This window comes from Mus musculus, chromosome 7 (genome assembly GCF_000001635.26).
Source record: "Mus musculus strain C57BL/6J chromosome 7, GRCm38.p6 C57BL/6J".
Lineage (NCBI taxonomy): Eukaryota > Metazoa > Chordata > Mammalia > Rodentia > Muridae > Mus > Mus musculus.
The window spans coordinates 19,007,887-19,024,156 of record NC_000073.6 but is presented as its reverse complement, the minus strand read 5'-3'; the positions used below and the strand labels follow the sequence as shown (position 1 = coordinate 19,024,156).

At 51.5% G+C, this 16,270-nt stretch overlaps 1 protein-coding gene across 1 annotated transcript; it reads left to right on the top strand.

Moving 5' to 3' along the window:
• Nucleotides 1-617: 617 nt before the first annotated feature.
• On the top strand, nucleotides 618-10,874 carry Foxa3 (forkhead box A3). The gene is made up of 2 exons (NM_008260.2): nucleotides 618-808; nucleotides 9,027-10,874. Exons 1-2 carry the CDS (start codon nucleotides 740-742, stop codon nucleotides 10,017-10,019), a joined length of 1,062 nt encoding a protein of 353 aa, NP_032286.1. The 5' UTR covers nucleotides 618-739; the 3' UTR covers nucleotides 10,020-10,874.
• The last annotated feature ends 5,396 nt before the right edge of the window (nucleotides 10,875-16,270 follow it).

Sequence of the window (16,270 nt, the reverse complement as noted above, 5' to 3'; positions counted from 1 at the left end):
CTGGCTAACGTTGAGTGGAGAGTGCTGTGAGTGGAGTTTCTGGGTCTTAGAGGAGATCTGGTGCCTTAATGGGGTCTGAGCAGAAGCCCTGAGCCTTTCCACCGCCGACCCTGACTCTGTACGGAGCCTGCAACATTCGCAGACGTCAAAAGCCTCAGTCTTCCTGTCTGTCCAATGGGAATGTGGTTTCAGGAATCTCTGCGGGCTACTTAAACGGTGTTGTATAGGGACTTGTGGAGTCCTGAGCTCTGTCAACCTCCTTTCTTTCGTGGAAGACATGCGGGGTTCTAGAGTTTCCCTCCTTTAGCTGGAGATGATGAAACACTTAGAGGCAGAAAGATTCCCCGGCTCCCGCTCTGTTGCTCTAGGGCTTTTGGGATCAGCAGGGTGTGGCTCTCTACCCCACGCCTTGTAGTCCCCGACTCTTCATCCATCGCAAGCTTCCAGGTGCCAGGACCGAGGCTCCCAGTGCCTGAGGTCTCTCTTCTTGAGATCCCGCAGGGGGCGCCCCAATCCGAGGGCGCCGCGCTCGGGGAGGCGGGCGGGGAGCCCGGGGCGGGCCCGGGAGGGGGTGTCCCGGCTATAAAAAGTGGCTGCCTCCCAAGGCGCCTGGGCCAGCGGGACTCCCGGGCTGTGTGCCTCAGGTCGGAACTCGGGGCTAGTGCCTGTAGAGAGACCGAAGCACTCGGTTCCCCCAGGGGGGCCTCAGCCTGGGTGTGTGGGGGCGCAGGCCCCGGGGATGCTGGGCTCAGTGAAGATGGAGGCTCATGACCTGGCCGAGTGGAGCTACTACCCGGAGGCGGGCGAGGTGTGTCCTCGGGGATGGCGGAGCGGGAAATGGGGGGCAGGTGTGGGGCTTAAATGCAAGCAGGCGCTGTGGTGTGGGCCCAGGTGGGAGCAACAGACCTGAGGACACAGATTCTAGGTGTGGGAGTCGGGGGACAAGGTTTGGGAGAACGATTTAGACTGCAGATCCATGCGAAGGCTTGCTTCCAACGGAAGAAAATGTTAGCAATGAAACCTCGAAGTTATACTTGAAAGGTGTCGAGCCCCTGAGTCGAATGAACAAATTGGAGGTGGGAACCGGAGCTCTAGGGTAGAGCGATAGAGCTGGAGGACCTCGAGAAATGAGTTCTGTAGTAGAGAGGAGAAATACAGAGACTAAGAGGCATTGGTAGTCCGCAGTAAGGAAAAGTTTGTGCCGGAATTCAGGGTTGAAGACGGGGGTTGGGGGACTTCGGGCAGTCGGGGGTCAGAATTGAGGTTCCGGGATAAAGATCAGCTGAGGAGCTAAGGTAGGGGCACAAATAGGGTGGTCGGGGGTCCTTCTGAGGAATCTAATGTAACAGGTGGCTTAGGTAGACTAGTCCTCAGATGACGTCAGCCTTGGAAGATCAAAAGACAAGAGGATCCACATCTGTGTGGCAGGAGTCAGCCATCCTTACCCCGACCCTCAGCAGGGGCTCTCCAGAATGTACACCATCTAGGCATTGCTAGACTTACATTAATTCCTTCACCCCAACAAACAGAAAGTCCCTCTTCACGTCTAACTCCCGTTTGTCCGAGTGCTTCTGCACCCTGTAGTCCATATTGTGATGGTGGGGAGAAGGGCCGAGGTTCTGGACCCATGAGCTCCTGACATAGACGGCTTAAGGTGGGGGGGGGGGGCTCTCGAACAAGTCAAGCTTCAGCGGCTGAGGGAGGTGGCTAGGGTCTGTATTTCCAAGTTGTGGAATTGGACTCCTGGATCCCTAGGGGTAGCTGGTCTTGGAGTTGGCGAGGTGCCCGGGAGGGGCCTGTCCTAGGTCTGGTGAGGTGTGAGGTGGGGCAGAGCTGACCGGGAAGGAATTGGGAGTGTGCAGAAGTAGAAAGGGAGGGGGCTGGAGGTGTTGGTGACTTTGTAGGAAGGCAGAAGCCAGGGTGGTATCTCAGGTCATTGGGAGTTTGAGCATTGGATTTAAGAGAGCCAACTACAAGTCTGTCCTTCTGGGGACACATCTGAAGAAGTTAGTTGAGGGTTCTAGAGAAGAAAAACTAAAATTTGGGAGTACTGTGTGAATGCTCCCCAGCCCTCAGTTGAGGAGACAGTGTATGTAGAGGCTGACGGAAATTGACAGACCAGTTGTGGATATGCATGCCTGTAAACCTAGCATTTGGAAAGCTGAGGCAGGAGGATGAGAAGTTCTAAGGTCGACTACATAGCAAGCTTAATCTACAGAATGAGACTTTGGGGGAAGGAGAGTTAGGTGAGGGCCAGCTTACATGTCATTTGGAAGTATCCACAAAACGAACTAATGGAAAGGTTTGGAGCTAAAGTCTGAAGGTGCCCCTGACTTCTTTCCGCAGGGCACCAACAGCACCTGCACAGCACAGGAGAGCCCACCTCCCTCTTGAGAACAGTGTGGGTGGGGTACATTCATCTGGAACTAAGAATGGACAAGGCCACCCGCCCCACAAAAACAAAAAACAAAAAAAAACAAAACAGAAAAACAAAACAACAAAAAAAAAAAAAAAACCCCAACTGCTGGTGGGGGGCAAGTGGATACCTGTGTCTTACTCTGGCTAGCCGGCTCTCAGAAACTGAGCATCCCGGAGTAACTCCCTGGGACCTTAGATACACATCAGCTACCCCAACAACTCCCCTCTGCCCCCACCCCCAATTGCAGAGAAGGGCAGTAAGGCACCTTGCAGTGTGCTGGGGTGGGTTGGTTCTGGAACTGGTAAGTCACCAGGCTTTGCTCACTAGCACACACTTCTCCAGAAATAATAAGGAAACAAATAGAAATTCCAGACTCCCAGGTGAGGAGGCAGGTCTCCTGAGGGCTTCCCCCCACTCTCAGCCGCACCCTGAGGGAGGGGAGATCCGGTTCAGACCCGGACGTCAGGGGTTCATCCCAGCCATGGGGCGTGGGAAAGCCTAGGGTGGATGAGAGCAGCTGGAGTGCTTGAGGTCAGACCTCAAGAAGGACTTCCGGGTGGGTGGGGAGCCAGAAAAGGAAAGCCCTGGTGTCCTAAAGTTGGAGAAGTGGAGTGAGGTGCCAAGGGATTAAGAGGCTGTGTGGATCCCCCTGAGGCCAACACTTTACCCTCGAAGACCGGAGGTGGGGACAGAAACAGCCTACCAGGGTGGGAAGACCACAGCATGGAGGAGAGGAGGAACTGGGCTCCTGGAGCGATGGCAATACAAAGAATTACTGCAGACAAGGGGAGTGGGGAAAGGGAGAAAGAGAATACCAAGGAAGGGAGACTGAGGCAGTGAGTGACAAGCAAGCACTAAGTGAGAGGAGAGAAGACTGGGGAGATAGACGGGGAGGAGGGGAGGGTTAGAGTTAGGGTCCAGACACAGGACTGGACAGCGGGAGAGCGGGGTGGGGTGGGGGTGGGGGTGGTAAACACCTTTAATCCCAGCACAAGGGAGGGGGAGGCAGGGGAATTGCCACACAGTTGAAGGTAGCCAGGGCAGTATAGTAAGATCCTGTGTCAGAAGGAGGGAGGGAGAGGAGGGAAGAAGACCGTGAGAGAACAAACAGAAAACTGCTTACAGAGCCCTGTGTGGTGGCAACACCTGTAAAGTCTGCACTGAGAGGTGGGGGCAGTAGGGGCTGGCCATCCTCGTCTGCTAGAAGGAGCTTCCTGTGGCTGCTACAGAGAGGGGAAGAGAGCGGGCGCTCAGGTGTTAAGAGTAGGGCACTGCTCTTGTAAGGGGACCTGAGTTCAATTCCCAGCATCCTCATTGGGCAGCTCACAACTGCCTGTAACTCCCAATCCAGAGGCTGAAACCCTCTTCTGCCCCCGCCCCCAGCACCCACACTCACTTGCAGATATCCACATACAGATACCTACATATAATGAAAAATGTGAAGAGCAAAAAAAGCTATCTGGGGTGTAGGCTGGATCACGTTGGTAAAACGCTTGCTTGGCGTGCAGGCAGCCCTGGCTTTGTCCCCAGCATGGTAGAAACCAACTGTGCTGGTCCTGCTGGCCCATGCTTGTAATCTCTGCTTTTGGGAGGTAGCGGCAGAAGTTGGAGATTATCCTATGTTAGCTCAAGGCTAGCTTGGGCTGCCTAACGCTCTTGTCAAAGGGAAGGAGAAATGAGCTACCTGGAGCCGGGCGTGGTAGCGCATGCCTTTAATACCAGCACTCAGGAGGCAGAGGCAGGCAGATTTCTGAGTTCGAGGCCAGCCTGGTCTACAAAGTGAGTTCCAGGACAGCCAGGGCTACACAGAGAAACCCTGTCTCGAAAAAACCAAAACCAAAAAAAAAAAAAAAAGAGCTAACTGGAGAGTCTGGTGAAGGTGGTTGTAACCTGCCTGTGACTCTTCGCTGTTCTGGCAGGTTCCTTTGTTTTCTGGACCTCGAGTCCAGCTAATGCTTGCAGTGGCAGAAAACCAGGAATTAGGTGGTTTCCAGTCAGTCACCACCAAGTCTAAGGTCCCCTCCAGTGCCCTGAGACCCCACCTGGGAGGGGGCAGGGAGGAGGGAGGAAAGTGGGTAGACAGAGCAAGTATATCTAGAAAGAGAAGAACCATCTGATATGCTTAGTGTTTTCCATTGTCCTCGGGATAACTGGCTCCCGACTAGATATGCTCAGCTCTACAAGGGTGGAATGTCTGGCTATCTTGACCACAGCTTTCATCTTATGGTCCAGGACACTGGTAGGGCTCAGGTTTTAGAGTATCAAAATTCTTCCTCTTCTCCTGACAACTTCTCTGGGCCATAGCTGACTCAGCTGTAAAATGAGTATCATAACACCTCTCAAGCAAGGGGTAATAGTGGTAGAGCCCCTGCCTAGAATCCCCCAGGGAGGGGCTGGGGGCGTGGCTCAGTGGTAGAGCCCCTGCCTAGAATCCCCCAGTGAGGGGCTGGGGGCGTGGCTCAGTGGTAGAGCCCCTGCCTAGAATCCCCCAGGGAGGGGCTGGGGGCGTGGCTCAGTGGTAGAGCCTCTGCCTAGAATCCCCCAGTGAGGGGCTGGGGGCGTGGCTCAGTGGTAGAGCCCCTGCCTAGAATCCCCCAGGGAGGGGCTGGGGGCGTGGCTCAGTGGTAGAGCCCCTGCTTAGAATCCCCCAGTGAGGGGCTGGGGGCGTGGCTCAGTGGTAGAGCCCCTGCTTAGAATCCCCCAGGGAGGGGCTGGGGGCGTGGTCTAGTGGTCCCTGCCTAGTATGTGTGATTCTGGCATTCAAGCCTCAGCATCAACCGCAAAACAGTATCACAGTAATAACAGCACACACACATAGGCTGGTAAGGATTAGAGACAGAACCTGTGAAATGCTTGGGTCAGTTCCTGGCACAGTGTGGCTGGTGAATAGATGCCTGTTAAGGTTCAGTATGTTGGTCCATATCTGTAATCCAAGTGCTAGGGAGGCCGACGCTTCTACAGAAGGACTACAGGCCAACATGAGCGTCATTGCAAGACCCTGCCTTAAAAAAGGGAGTTAAACAAAACCCTCTAGACCAGCTGAAACTTATACAGTTGCTGACTTATTGTCAGAAAAACTATTTCAATGTATAACCAGATTGTTCCTCAGTGCCTGTGGGTCCTCCTGCCCTGGGGTCTAGGGCAGCAGGATCACAGGTGTGAGCCTCCACGGTGAGCCTGAGGGTGATTCTAGAAGACACAGGAGTGTGTATCATGTCTCATTGAGCTAAGAGGCATGTGTTCCCCTCTGTGAACATGTCTGAAACTGGGGTACATCTGTAAATGTTTTTCAAGGTCTTTAAATTTTGTTCCATTTATTTATGAGGGAAAGTGTGTTTGCATGTGCTTGTATGTGTGTGTATATGTTTCTCTGGATGTGCATGTGCACATTTGTGCATGGGTTTGTGTGCATGTGTGTGTGCTTGAGTATTTGTATGGGGGGCGAGGCGGGGGAGTATCCCAGGCAAACGCAATTGGAGATTGGAAGACAACTTCCAGGAAACGAGATCTGGCGCTCTCTTCTGGCCTCTGTGGCCATCAGGCACTCACATGGTGTATACACATAGATGCAGGCAAAGCAATAATACACATAAAATAAATCTAAAAGGAAGAGCAAGGAAAAAAAGGAAAACCATTGATTTTGTTATGTAAATCAAAATTTTAGCTGACTTGGCTAATTTTGATTGATTTGTCAATTATTTTCAAATCAAATAATTGATTTCTCAATTTCTTCTCAGAACCTCTTTCCCTTTAAAAATTTTTTTTTTAATTTTTTTATTTTTTATTTTTGTTGAGACGGGTTTTCTGTGTAGCCCTGGCTATCCCGGAACTAGCTCTGTAGACCAGGCTGGGCTCAAACTCAGAGATGCTTTTACCTCTGCCTCCTGAGTACAAGGATGAAAGACGTGCACCACCACTGTCCGGCTTTTTCTCTTCTTTTTAAAGGCAGTGTCTCAGTGTGTAGCCCTGGCTAGTCTGGAATTTGGTATGTAGACCAGGCTAGCCTTAAATGCCTGTGTCAGCCTCCTGAATGTCAGCATTCTAGCCAGGCACCACTGTGAAATGAGACATTTAAAACCAATTATTACATTTTAAAAATTATTTCTAATTGTGCATATGAGTGTGATTATGAGCACATCAGGGCAGGTGCTTAAAAGGCTAGCGTTGCCGGGCATGGTGGCGCACGCCTTTAATCCCAGCACTTGGGAGGCAGAGGCAGGCGGATTTCTGAGTTCGAGGCCAGCCTGGTCTACAAAGTGAGTTCCAGGACAGCCAAAACTATACAGAGAAACCCTGTCTCGAAAAACTAAAAAAAAAAAAAAAAAAAGCTAGCGTTGTCAAATTGCTTGGGGCTAGACTTACAGGCAGCTGTGAGGTGCCTAGTGTTGGTGCTGGGAACTGAACTCCTGTCCTTGGTAAGAGCAGTGGTTGCTCTTGACTGCTGAGCCATCCCTCAAAGTCTTTACGCTATTAAAAATGTATTTGAAAGGCTGGGCAGTGATGGTGCATGCCTTTAACCCTAGCACTTGGGAGGCAGAGGCAGGCAGATTTCTGAGTTCGAGGCCAGCCTAGTCTACAAAGTGAGTTCCAGGACAGCCAGGGCTATACAGAGAAACCCTGTCTGGAAAAAAAAAAAAAAAAACAGAAACAAAATGTATTGAAGAAGCTGAGCAGTGCTAGTGCACGTCTTTAATCCCAGCACTCAGGAGGCAGAGATAGGCAGAGCTCCATGATTTCAAGGCCAGCCTGATCTACAGTGCAAATTCAAGGACAGCCAGGGTTACACAGAGAGACCCTGTCTGAAAAAAACAAAAAAGATAAAAATTATTACAGACCCCAGTTTCATATTGGGTTGTTTTTTTTTTTTTTTTGTTTTTTTTGTTTTTTTTGTTTTTTTGGTATTTTGTTTGGTTGGTTGGATTTTTTGTTTTGGGGGGGTTTTTTTGGAGATAGTCTTGCTCAGTAGTCCCCTGCCTCTCCTTGCCCACTGTTGGGACTACAGTCCATGCCACCAGTCCTGTACCAGTTTCTTTTGATCTGGGATATGTCTGTTGATAATTATTGTATTCAAAAGTAAAACTTAAAATTTAAAAATGCATTAATGTAGTTTAAAACTATATTTATTTACACGTATTATTTATTGCATAAATATATATGATCACACAAGCGCCACAGTGAGGACAAGTGTCAAGAGCCAGTTGTCTCCTTCCACCAGGTGGGGTCCTGAGGATCGAACTTGTGTTGTTAGGCTTGGCGCCAAGTGCCTTTACCCACCGAGCCACTTGCTGACCCCTAATTTAAAGAAGCGCTCATTTACTAGTGTAACTACGGCATTTCAGAAGCTGTCTAAACTGAGTCTCAGAGCAGCCTGAGCTACACAGTAAGGCTTCATCTCAAACACAAACAAACAAATAAATAGGGCTTAATGGGAAGAGGGAAGAGGGACACTGTCTTCCATTTTTGCCACACAACAGGCAGGACATGAGCAGGTGGTAGACCTTTGGCCTATTGCAATAGCAGATGTTGCAGATCAATAAGAAACGTGTAGTACTCTCATAAGGGTACAAAAGGTTGATGAAAATCTTTCTCTTTTGATTTACTGGAGAGTGAATCAGGGGCTTTCTGTATGCTAGGTAAGCAGTATACCATTTAGCCACGCCCCAGCCCCTCACTGGGGAATTCTAGGCAGGGGCTCTACCACTGAGCCACGCCCCCAGCCCCTCACTGGGGGATTCTAGGCAGGGGCTCTACCACTGAGCCACACCCACAGCCCCTCACTGGGGGATTCTAGGCAGGGGCTCTACCATTGAGCCACACCCCCAGCCCCTCACTGGGGGGTTCTAGGCAGGGGTTTGACCACTGAGCCACACCTCCCTAGCCCTTCTTTTTTATTATTTTGTGACACTATCCTAATAAGTTGTTCAGGCTGTCCTAGAAGTCTCTGAAACCCAGGCTGGCCTTGAACTTGTAATCATTAGCATCCCACATAGTTGGGATTACAGACCTGTACCACCATACCTGGTAGAACTGATACTTCTGTGTGATTTTGAAAATGCCCTTGCTGGGCACTGGTAGCACAGCTTTTAATCCCAGCACTCAGGAGGCAGAAGCAGACAGATCTATGAGTTCGAGGCCAGCCTGCTCTACATGGTAAGATCCTGTCTGTCTCGAAAATACAAAAAGTCAAAAAAAAAAAAAAAAAAGGAAATGTCATTAACCTAAAAAGGTTTCAAAGAGTCTAAGACACTAGAAACAGTGTTCAAACATGGCCTTGAAGGTATGGAAGGGGACAGAGCCCAGGAGTGCAAGCAGGAGACAGGACTTGGGAAAGTAGCTACCTCCGGAGAGACGTAATGATGGACAGGATTCATGGAAAAGGTTGGACAGGAAGGTGAGCTGGGCATGCCAGCCTACACCTATATACCCAGCTACTGGAAGCTGGAGACAAATCAGGAATTCAAAGTCATCCTTGGATTACATAGCAAGGTTGAGGCTAGCTTGGGCTAGATGAGACTACCTCTAAATACATGGGTAGACATGTATTGGAGAGCTCTTTTGCTGAGTAGAGTGTGAATCCATTGATGTATCCCTGTCTCTCTCCCTCTAGGTGTATTCTCCAGTGAATCCTGTGCCCACCATGGCCCCTCTCAACTCCTACATGACCTTGAACCCACTCAGCTCTCCCTACCCTCCCGGAGGGCTTCAGGCCTCCCCACTGCCTACAGGACCCCTGGCACCCCCAGCCCCCACTGCGCCCTTGGGGCCCACCTTCCCAAGCTTGGGCACTGGTGGCAGCACCGGAGGCAGTGCTTCCGGGTATGTAGCCCCAGGGCCCGGGCTTGTACATGGAAAAGAGATGGCAAAGGGGTACCGGCGGCCACTGGCCCACGCCAAACCACCATATTCCTACATCTCTCTCATAACCATGGCTATTCAGCAGGCTCCAGGCAAGATGCTGACCCTGAGTGAAATCTACCAATGGATCATGGACCTCTTCCCGTACTACCGGGAGAACCAGCAACGTTGGCAGAACTCCATCCGGCATTCGCTGTCCTTCAATGACTGCTTCGTCAAGGTGGCACGCTCCCCAGACAAGCCAGGCAAAGGCTCCTACTGGGCCTTGCATCCCAGCTCTGGGAACATGTTTGAGAACGGCTGCTATCTCCGCCGGCAGAAGCGCTTCAAGCTGGAGGAGAAGGCAAAGAAAGGAAACAGCGCCACATCGGCCAGCAGGAATGGTACTGCGGGGTCAGCCACCTCTGCCACCACTACAGCTGCCACTGCAGTCACCTCCCCGGCTCAGCCCCAGCCTACGCCATCTGAGCCCGAGGCCCAGAGTGGGGATGATGTGGGGGGTCTGGACTGCGCCTCACCTCCTTCGTCCACACCTTATTTCAGCGGCCTGGAGCTCCCGGGGGAACTAAAGTTGGATGCGCCCTATAACTTCAACCACCCTTTCTCTATCAACAACCTGATGTCAGAACAGACATCGACACCTTCCAAACTGGATGTGGGGTTTGGGGGCTACGGGGCTGAGAGTGGGGAGCCTGGAGTCTACTACCAGAGCCTCTATTCCCGCTCTCTGCTTAATGCATCCTAGCAGCGCAATTGGGAACGCCATGATGGGCGTGGGCTGCAACGTTCTTGGGCTCTGATCTTTCTGGTTACACTTTGCTTGTCCCATTAATTAACATCTTATTTGGTCTATTACTGTGATATGACCCATTGGCTACTGTGGTAACTGCCATGGACTCTTTGGTAGGCCTAGGGTTGGGGTATTAGGAAGGCAGATGCGTTTGGAAGTGCTGCGAAGGTGGTCATGTTGGACATATTGTGAAGGCAGTTAGACTGGTGTACTATGAAAGCTGCCATATTAAGTGAAGCCATTGGGTGATTGATCCACTGGGTGCCTGATGGTCGTGATGTTGGATGACACATGTCTGGTCCTTTGGATGATGTGTTGGACATCTTGATTGACCTTTTGAGTATGTGACAGAACACATCTTCTTTGGCTCATTTTATCCTGGGATCGCCTCTTTTTTTTCCTCTTCTTTTTCTTTTTCTTTTTCTTTTTTTCTTTTCCTTTTTTCTTTTTTTTTTCTTTTTTGGCAGACTTCTTGGTTCAGCAGATGCCAAATTGGCCACCATATCACATGGTGTCTTTTTTGACATTCTGGATGCATGGAAGGTCACTGTATTGGCAAGGTGACATCTCAGCATGCTGCTATGCACCAAGATAGATGGTTACCACAGGCCTGCCATCACCATCTCCTTGGTGGAGGTTGGGTGAGGGGAAGAGGTGAGCAGACCCTATGAGTTTTCTCTGAAGCCCATCCCCACCCTGTCTGTGAGAAAGGGCTAGTGTGGGTGTCGGGAGTTCCTACTGAGGTCAAGTTCTTGTCTGGGGCTTGGGAATACTGCCTGTGTTTGGCCATTAAAAAGGCACCATCTCCATCTCTTAGTGTCTTTTTCTTGGTGGACCCTGTGAGGCTCAAACACCTAAATGTGTGTTCCTCTATGCCCTTCTTCCTATCCCAGGGAGCTGGTGGCCTCTGTGGGGGAAGGGCTGGGGGGGAAAAGCAGCAATGTGACCTTTGGCTCTTTGTTGTCCCTGACCCCAAGGACAGTTTGTTCATAGATAGCAGCCCCCGCACAGTAGTGGGGCCAGAGCAGCCAGGGGGGAGGTGGCTTTGCAGTGACCAAGGCCATCACCCCTCCCCCACCTTGCAGACACACACACACACACACACACACACACACACGCACACACACATACACACCTGAAGCTTTAGGGCTATAGAAACCTACAGAAACTATAGGCTATTCAATTTGGGGGAAGAAGGGAAAAGAATGCAAGATTTGAAGGGGGGAGGGAGAGAGAAAGGAGACAGAGAGAGAGAGAGAGAGAGAGAGAGAGACCTTTATTTTATTTATTTTTGAAAGAAGGTCTCATACTCTGGGGTGCTCAAACTCATGGCAATCCCCCTGCCTCTGTCTTCTTTCGAGGATTACAGGGATGTACACCTGGTCTATACTGATTTATTCTGGTGTATTCGGTGCTGGGGCTGGAACCCAGCAACTGGAGTACGCTATAGCAATCACTTACCTATGGAGCTAGGTCCACTCTGTCAGTCTTTCTAGTCACCCACACTCTGGCCCCTCCTTGGCTCTCTTCTTTGGCCTCCCTCTCCCAGTTCAGAGTTTCCGCCTCTACCTGCCGCCTGGCAGGCGGGTCCCTCTATTTCTGTCGCAGTCCCGCCTTGCCCGGGCCGCGTGTCACCCCCGCCCCCTGCCTTGCTGGCTCCCAGTTGTCAGCCGTCCCACCAGGCTGGCTGTCCTGGGGAATTCCTCCCGGTTCCTGGAAAAAACAACTGGGGCCGAGAGAAAGGCCCTCAGTCTCCCCGGGCTCCGGCCCTCCCCCGGGCCTGGGGGTCGCCGGCCCGAGGCAGGAAGCCCTGCGGTTTCTGGCTTCTCCCCGGCGGCCTCCGGATCTGGCCCCCGCCGCTCCCCCCCCCCCCAAACCGGGCCAACAGCCCAAATATTATTCCGCAGGAGGAGTCGGTGGCGGCGGGAGGAGGCTCAGGTTGAAAGAGGCTTTCAGGGTAGCCAGGCCTTGGGCTTCCTGTCCCCAGGCTCGGGCCTCAGGCTGCCCCACTGGGGACCTCAGGTGGCCTGAGAGGCGGGGTGTTGTTGTAGGGTCCTTAGGGGAGGGTGGGGCCATCTGTCGGGGTTTCTGGTGGCCACCAGCTCGCCTGGCCTTGCCTGGCGTGGGCAGGTGTGACCCCCCCCCCCCCCCCGGACAGCCGGCTGGTGTCCAACGTGGAAAAGTACCAACATCAGACGTGGGACGTGTGGACAGACAGGAGGACGCGATGAGGGATGGGTCACTGGGGTGGGGGGGACATAGAGTGGGCTGGGTTGTGGGGTTGACATGACATTAAGGAAAAGACCTGTGGGCAGGAAACCGAGGCTAGGGGCCTGGGTCCCAGCTTGAGCACGGAGCTATATACGCTTTGAGATGAGGTAATGACTATAGAAGTGGCCCCAGCTGTTGGGCCTAGTAACCCACATCTGTGGTCTCAGCACTCGGGAAGCAGAGGCAGGACTGTTTGGGGGCCAACCTAGGCTACATAGCTACATAGTGTGTCTGTCTCTTAAACAAACAAGAAAACTTGACAAGTAATGAGTAATTGAATAATTCCTTTTTAGGGACCCTCACTTTATTACAGGCAAAAACTGAGGCATGGAGCTGGTTTGACGATTAAGGTCACACAACTGGGGTGGGGATGGGGGTGGGGGTCCCAGGAAGGCCCTCTGGCTCTGACTCAGTGCCTTGGACCTCCACTGTTCTAGAGAATAGCCCCCCACTTCCTGCCACAGTTTGGAATGGTAGGAGCCTCACCCACAAAAGTTTACAGGTGTGTGTGTATGTATGTGTATGTGTGTGTATGTATTGTATAAATATATGCATGTGAGTATATGTGTGTATGTATGTGTATATATACATATATGTATATATGTATGTGTGTATGTATCTGAGTGTATGTGTGTGTGTATGTATGCATGTGTGTATATGTGTGTATGTATATGTATGTATGTGAGTGTATGCATGTGAGTATATGTATGTGTGTGTTCTGGTCATGTTTGTCATACAGCTCTTTACCTTTCTTAGTGTCATTTTTATATTTCTCTGCTGTTCTGTGACGGGTGTCTTTTAGCATACGTGTGTGCTTCCGTATCTTGGTCACTGTCTGTCACTTGTCATTGTGTCTGTCACTGGGCATCTTTACGTGTCACTCTTCTGTGTGTCACATTATGTGTCTCTGTCCCTCCGACTTGCACATCTGCCTATATTGGTCACTGTGCGTCACTGTGTCTGTCCACCAATGTGTCACCATCTACCCTGGTGCCAGTGTGTGTGTTACTCACCACTCAGGCCACAGGTGGGCGTGTCTGGCCCACCAGTGCCAGAACTGTGGCCCAGCCCAGCCTACCCTGGCTGCTGTGGTCCACGCTGGACGCCTGTTTGCCATGCCTGCCTCAGGTAAACAGGAGGCTCCCGAGGCCCAGGGCACCTCCCTCACCTCTGCTCCCTTCTCTTAGGACTGCTCCCAGCCCAGCTGGATCACAGCCCACTGACATGCCCCCAGCCACCCTGGACTCACAGACCCAGTCTTGGCCTCAGCCTGGTCTGTCCCTTTATCTCTGTTTGCCTGTCTGTCTCTGTGTCTGTCTGTCTGTCTCTTTCTGGGGTAGTGGTTCTCAATCTTTCTAATGCTGTGACCCCTTATATTTTGGTGACCCCCAACAGTAATCTCAATGTTACTTCATAACTATAATTTTACTACTGTCATGTAAACATCTGATAGTTAGATGCAGATGTAATGGAAATATCTGTTGTGCAGATGACCTTAGTTGACTCCCGTGAAAGGGTTATTCGACCCTCCCCCACAAGAGGTCACAACTCATAGGTTGAGAACCATTGCTCTAGGATCTCATGGAGCCTGTGCTAGCCTCCAGTTCCCTCTGTAGCTGCGGATGGCCTTGCATGACCCGTTCTCCTGTTTCTACCTCTACATTGCTGCCATTACTGGCACGAGCCACCATGTCCAGCTCATGAGGTGTTGTGTATTGAACCCAGCGCTTCTTGCACACTAGACAAACACTCTGCCAAGGGAACTATGTGCCTAGGCCTAGTCTGTTTTTGTTTTTTAAAATTCATCTGTTTTAGTGGAGTTGTGGGGGTGTTCTTTTGTTTTTCTGAGCTATATAGCTCAGGCTGGACGCAAACTCACTTTGTTGCCGGGGATGACGCTGAACTCTATCTTGTTCCTCCTAACGTCCGTCACCTCCCAGGTGCTGGGGTGACAGGCCACCACACCTGTGCTCCCTGTATTTTAATCTCTTGGTATCTTTCTGTACATACTTCCTTTTGCCCGTGTTTCCGTGGCTCCGGCTTTCCCTGCCATCTCTTGATTCTGCTGTCGGTCTTTCTCCATCCTTTCCTTCTTGCCAGCCCAGTTTGTGTCTGCAACTTCAGAATCACTTTATTGTGTCATTTCCCAACTCTGGGCTCCCAAGCTGCTTTTTACCATGGAATCTTCTCCCACCTTCTCAGTTGGTTCAAGTCTTGGCCACAGTGGCAGACTGTGCTGTGCCTTGGCCCTTCAGGGACAGAGTGGGCCCCCAGCCTCTGCCCCAGCCCGCTGGTATATATAAAAAGGTATATGCACATCTTATTTATATCTGTATGGGGGCAGGAGGGGCAGACACTGGGGCCTTTGTGTAGCCGCAGCCCGAGGCCTGCCTGCTCGACACTCCTCTTTTCGTTCCTGCTACCCGCCTCGCCTCTATTCACTGACACCCCTCCACACACAAAGGTTCCTGTGGGGGCCTGCCAGCTTCCTCTGCCCAAGGTGTGAGTGGGCAGGGCATGGGCAGGCATACAGGGGAACCTAGAATCCTTTTTCCAGGGTCTGAGGGGCTTTCCTGGTGGAGAAAGTTGTAGGACAGGACTTCTCCACGTTACTGTCTGTCTGCATCTGTTGTACCTGGTTGTCCTAAGATCCTTAGGTGGCCTCTCCCCATAGGACTTGCTCTGGCTCATGGCTGCTTTGGTGAGGAAGCAAGCAGGTTACTACCACAGGACCTTTGCACATGTGAGCCATTCTCATCTCTCTTGACATGCTCCTTTCTTTCCTTTGGTTCTCAGCGAACCCTTTCTAAAATAGCAACGTGCCTTTGCCTGGCCTGTCTTTTCTTATGACTTGAGCTCCTGTGGCTGCCATGGTTTAAGGGTCCGTGTCTCTCATTTGAACAGTCATTTCTGGAAACAGAGGCTGCATTCACAACTCTATAAACTGTAGCATCTGACCCGGGACTTGTCACCCCATGGTGGCTGAGCCATTTTTACTGAGGGTTAAGGATCCTGTTTATTTATGCATCCCTTAGACTAACTCTGGGCTGGGTGATGCTGAGGGTACAGTGTAGCAGCCCGGGCTTTCCCGTCTGGGGGCTCACAGTGCAGGAGTGAGGCAGTCATTAAATCTTCCCTTGTCCTCACCTGCTTTTTTTCTTCTCCATCTTTGTTTGCTTTCTGAGATGGGCTGTTCCATGCTGCCCAGTCCAGCCAGGAACTTGTGCCCACTTTCTGCCTCGGTGTCCTGAGTGCCGGGACTGTGGGCATCATTCTGTCTCCCAGCTTGTACATCCCCTTCCTCGACCTTTCTGGACATGCCTCCATTAAACTCACTCCTCCTCTGTTTTCCTCAATTTTTGCCTCACTTTCGAGCTTCTCTGTTTTCCATGCCTCTCTGGACAAGCGTTTGTGGGGCTGGAGTGATGGCTTAGGGGTTAAGAGAACCCAGGTTCAGTTCCCAGTACCCACACGGCAGGGGATCTGACATCATCACACAGACACATGTAGATGAAACAGCACTGGACATAGAATTTTAAAAAGGCTTTTGTGGTGTTGGGGATGGAACCCACACTCTTCCAGATGCTTAGGCAGGGGCTCTACCACTGAACCACACCCCCAGCTCTTTACTGTAGACCTTAGGCAAACCCTCTGCCACTGAGTCACACACTCAGGCCTTCACTGGCCCTCTAGGCCAGGGTTCTATCACTGAGCCCCACTCCCAGCCCTCACCAACTGGCCACTTGCTCCTCTCTTCCCTACTTCTGTGGTTTCCCACATTTTTCAGGACGTCTCTGCAGCATATTCCTTAGTCTTTCTGCCTACTCTCTGGTCCCCAAATCCTTCCACCCTAACCCCACCTGGGTACTGGGGGAAGGGGAACTGACCCATTCCCCCCCCCCCAACACCCACACAGGTCAGGCTGTCTGTTCTGT

Bases quoted from the DNA above. Each gene is read 5' to 3' on its own strand.
- Foxa3 (NM_008260.2), top strand. From the start codon at position 740: ATGCTGGGCTCAGTGAAGATGGAGGCTCATGACCTGGCCGAGTGGAGC. The intron at 809-9,026 runs GTGTGTCCTCGG...CTCTCCCTCTAG, and splicing joins ACTACCCGGAGGCGGGCGAG to GTGTATTCTCCAGTGAATCC.